Raw genomic sequence first — 2589 nt, forward strand, 5'->3', positions numbered from 1 at the left:
AAAATACTGCATTTTATTAAAGTACAAGTAGTAAAATCATATACTAACTTTTTAATTTTAACAAATATGTTCTCACTATAATGCAAAAGAATATTACTGTGAACACCTACCTCATGCACCACTCAATATCATAAGTTAACCACAAATAGCATCTCCACCTAGATTTTCATCATGCATGTTACATTTTAATGCCTTTACTCTTCCAAAGAAAAGGTCATAAATAATGCCCACCTAAGAAACTCTCCTGTCTTTGATGCAGTGAAAACTGATCACATGCAAATACAATAGAAATGAAGAAATAGCATCAAGTAATTTCAGAGTTGAATTACAGCATTATTAGTTTTTTAAAAAATCTGTACTTCTTTTCAAGGAAAAAAGTAAGTATATTTTGGGCTGGGCGCAGTGGCGTAAGCCTGTATTCACAGCACTTTGGGAAGCCACGCTGGGCAGATCATGAGGTCAGAAGTTCAAGACTAGCCTGACCAACATGGTGAAACCCTGTCTCTACTAAAAACACAAAAATCAGCCGGACGTGGTGGTGTGCGCCTGTAATCCCAGCTACTCTGTAGGCTGAGGCAGGAGAATTGCTTGAACCCAGGAGGCAGAGGTTGCAGTGAGCTGAGATTGTGCCACTGCACTCCAGCCTGGACAACAGAAAGATTCTCTGTCTCAAGGCGGGGGGAGGGGAAAGTATAGTTTGAATGTAATTACAAACTTCCAAAAATTTTCTACTCTTTTTAAAATTATGTACAAATAAATTTATCTATCAATTGGGATCATTTTTTACACTCAGCACTTTGACACAGTGTAATGTCTGCAGTGTCAGTACCTTAGTATTTTTTTTGTTTTTGTTTTTGAGATGGAGTCTCACTGTTGCCAGGCTGGAGTGCAGCAGTATAATCTCGGCTCACTGCAACCTCTGCCTCCCGGGTTCAAGTGATTCTCTTGCCTCAGCCTTCCCAGAAACTGAGACTACAGGCACGTGCCACCACGCCCAGCTAATTTTTATATTTTTAGTAGAGACAGGGTTTTATCATGTTGACCAGGATGGTCTCAATCTGTTGACCTCGTGATCCACCCACCTCAGCCTCCCAAAGTGCTGGGATTACAGGCGTGAGCCACCATGCTCGGCCCTACCTTAGATATTTCTACTGTAAATTCTCTGATATTTACATAGACTTAATTTTGGATTAAATGTTTTAAATATATACTGCATCTGCAAAAATATATTTCAGTATGAACCCTCTGGTGTTGTCTAAATTGTAGTTTTGGGAAAAAAATTCAAATTTATTACGTTTGCAGGGTTGTTCTCCAATCTGAATTCCCTGATGTTGAACAAAGTTTAAGCAACTGCTTCACGGTTTTTTCTAGTACAAAATGTGTACAGTAAGATCTGCGATACAAGTAAAGGTACTACAACCCTCTTTTATTTGTATATGTTTGTCTTCAAAATAAATACTCTTCTTTATTTTAAAAGCTTATATTTTCTGAAACTTTTTTGACAGTAATTAAATTTATAATACTTTTATTAAGTACTCTCTGATGTTAAGTAAGATGTGAGCAGACATTAATGGCTTTTTCACAGTCTTTATATTGGTACAATTTTTCTCAAGTGTAAATGCTTTCCTGGCAATAAGGTGTGAGTATTCATTAAAAAGTTTGCCACATTCTTCACACTTGTAAGAGTTTTTCTAGTAAGAATTATCTTACCTACCATCAAGTGTGACAATCATTTAAAGGTTTTGTCACATTTTTCTCATTTTGAAAGTTCCTCACCAGTATGATTTATGCTTAGAAAAGTTTGAGGTGTTGTCAAAATTACTGTGATGTCTTCCAGCTTTGTAGTTTCTCTCTAGTATAATTTTTTTTTTTACGTGTAGTAAGATTTGGGGACCAGTTAAGTACTTTGCGGCATTCTTTACATTTGTAGGGTTCCTCTCTAGTATGAATTATCTTTTTTTCACAACGATTAAGAGCCAGTTAAAGGCTTTGCCACATTTATCACATTTGTAGGATTTCTTTCCAGTATTATCTTATGTTTTAATAAAAGTTGAAAATACACTAAAGGATTTGACACATTATTTACATTTGCAGGGTTTCTCTTTGGTATGAATTATCTTATGTTTAGTAAGGTTTGGGGATTGGTTAAAGGCTTTGCTACATTCTTCACATTTGTAGGGTTTCTCTCCAGTATGAATTATCTTATGTTTCATAAGGGTTGAGGACTGGTTAAAAGATTTGCCACATTCTTTACATTTGTAGGGTTTCTCTCCGGTATGAATTATCTTATGTGTAGTAAGGTGAGAGGGCAGAATAAAGCTTTTGCCACATTCTTCACATTTATAGGGTTTCTCTCCAGTATGAATTTTTTTATGATTAGTAAAATTTGAGGAGTAGTTAAAAGTTTTGCCACATTCTTCACATTTGTAGGGTTTCTCTTCAGTATGAATTACTTTATGTTTAGTAAGGATTGAAAATATACTAAAGGCTTTAACACATTCTTCACATTTGTAGGGTTTCTTTCCAGTATGAATTACCTTATGATAAGTAAGAGTTGAGGACTTCTTCACATTTGTAGGGTTTCTTTCC

The 2589-nt window shown here is 35.5% G+C and overlaps 1 protein-coding gene across 1 annotated transcript in view; it reads right to left on the reverse strand.

Annotated features, from left to right (window-relative positions):
• Positions 1 to 1949: 1949 nt before the first annotated feature.
• Positions 1950 to 2589, reverse strand: part of ZNF708 (zinc finger protein 708) — a 54333-nt gene continuing 53693 nt past the window's right edge. Inside the window, 2 exon segments of the mRNA XM_011956425.1 lie at positions 1950 to 2562; positions 2564 to 2589. The exon segment at positions 2564 to 2589 is cut by the window's right edge and continues 1 nt beyond it. Of these exon segments, the coding sequence (XP_011811815.1) occupies positions 1950 to 2562; positions 2564 to 2589 (639 nt within the window).

This window comes from Colobus angolensis, unplaced genomic scaffold (genome assembly GCF_000951035.1).
Source record: "Colobus angolensis palliatus isolate OR3802 unplaced genomic scaffold, Cang.pa_1.0 Scaffold417, whole genome shotgun sequence".
NCBI lineage: Eukaryota > Metazoa > Chordata > Mammalia > Primates > Cercopithecidae > Colobus > Colobus angolensis.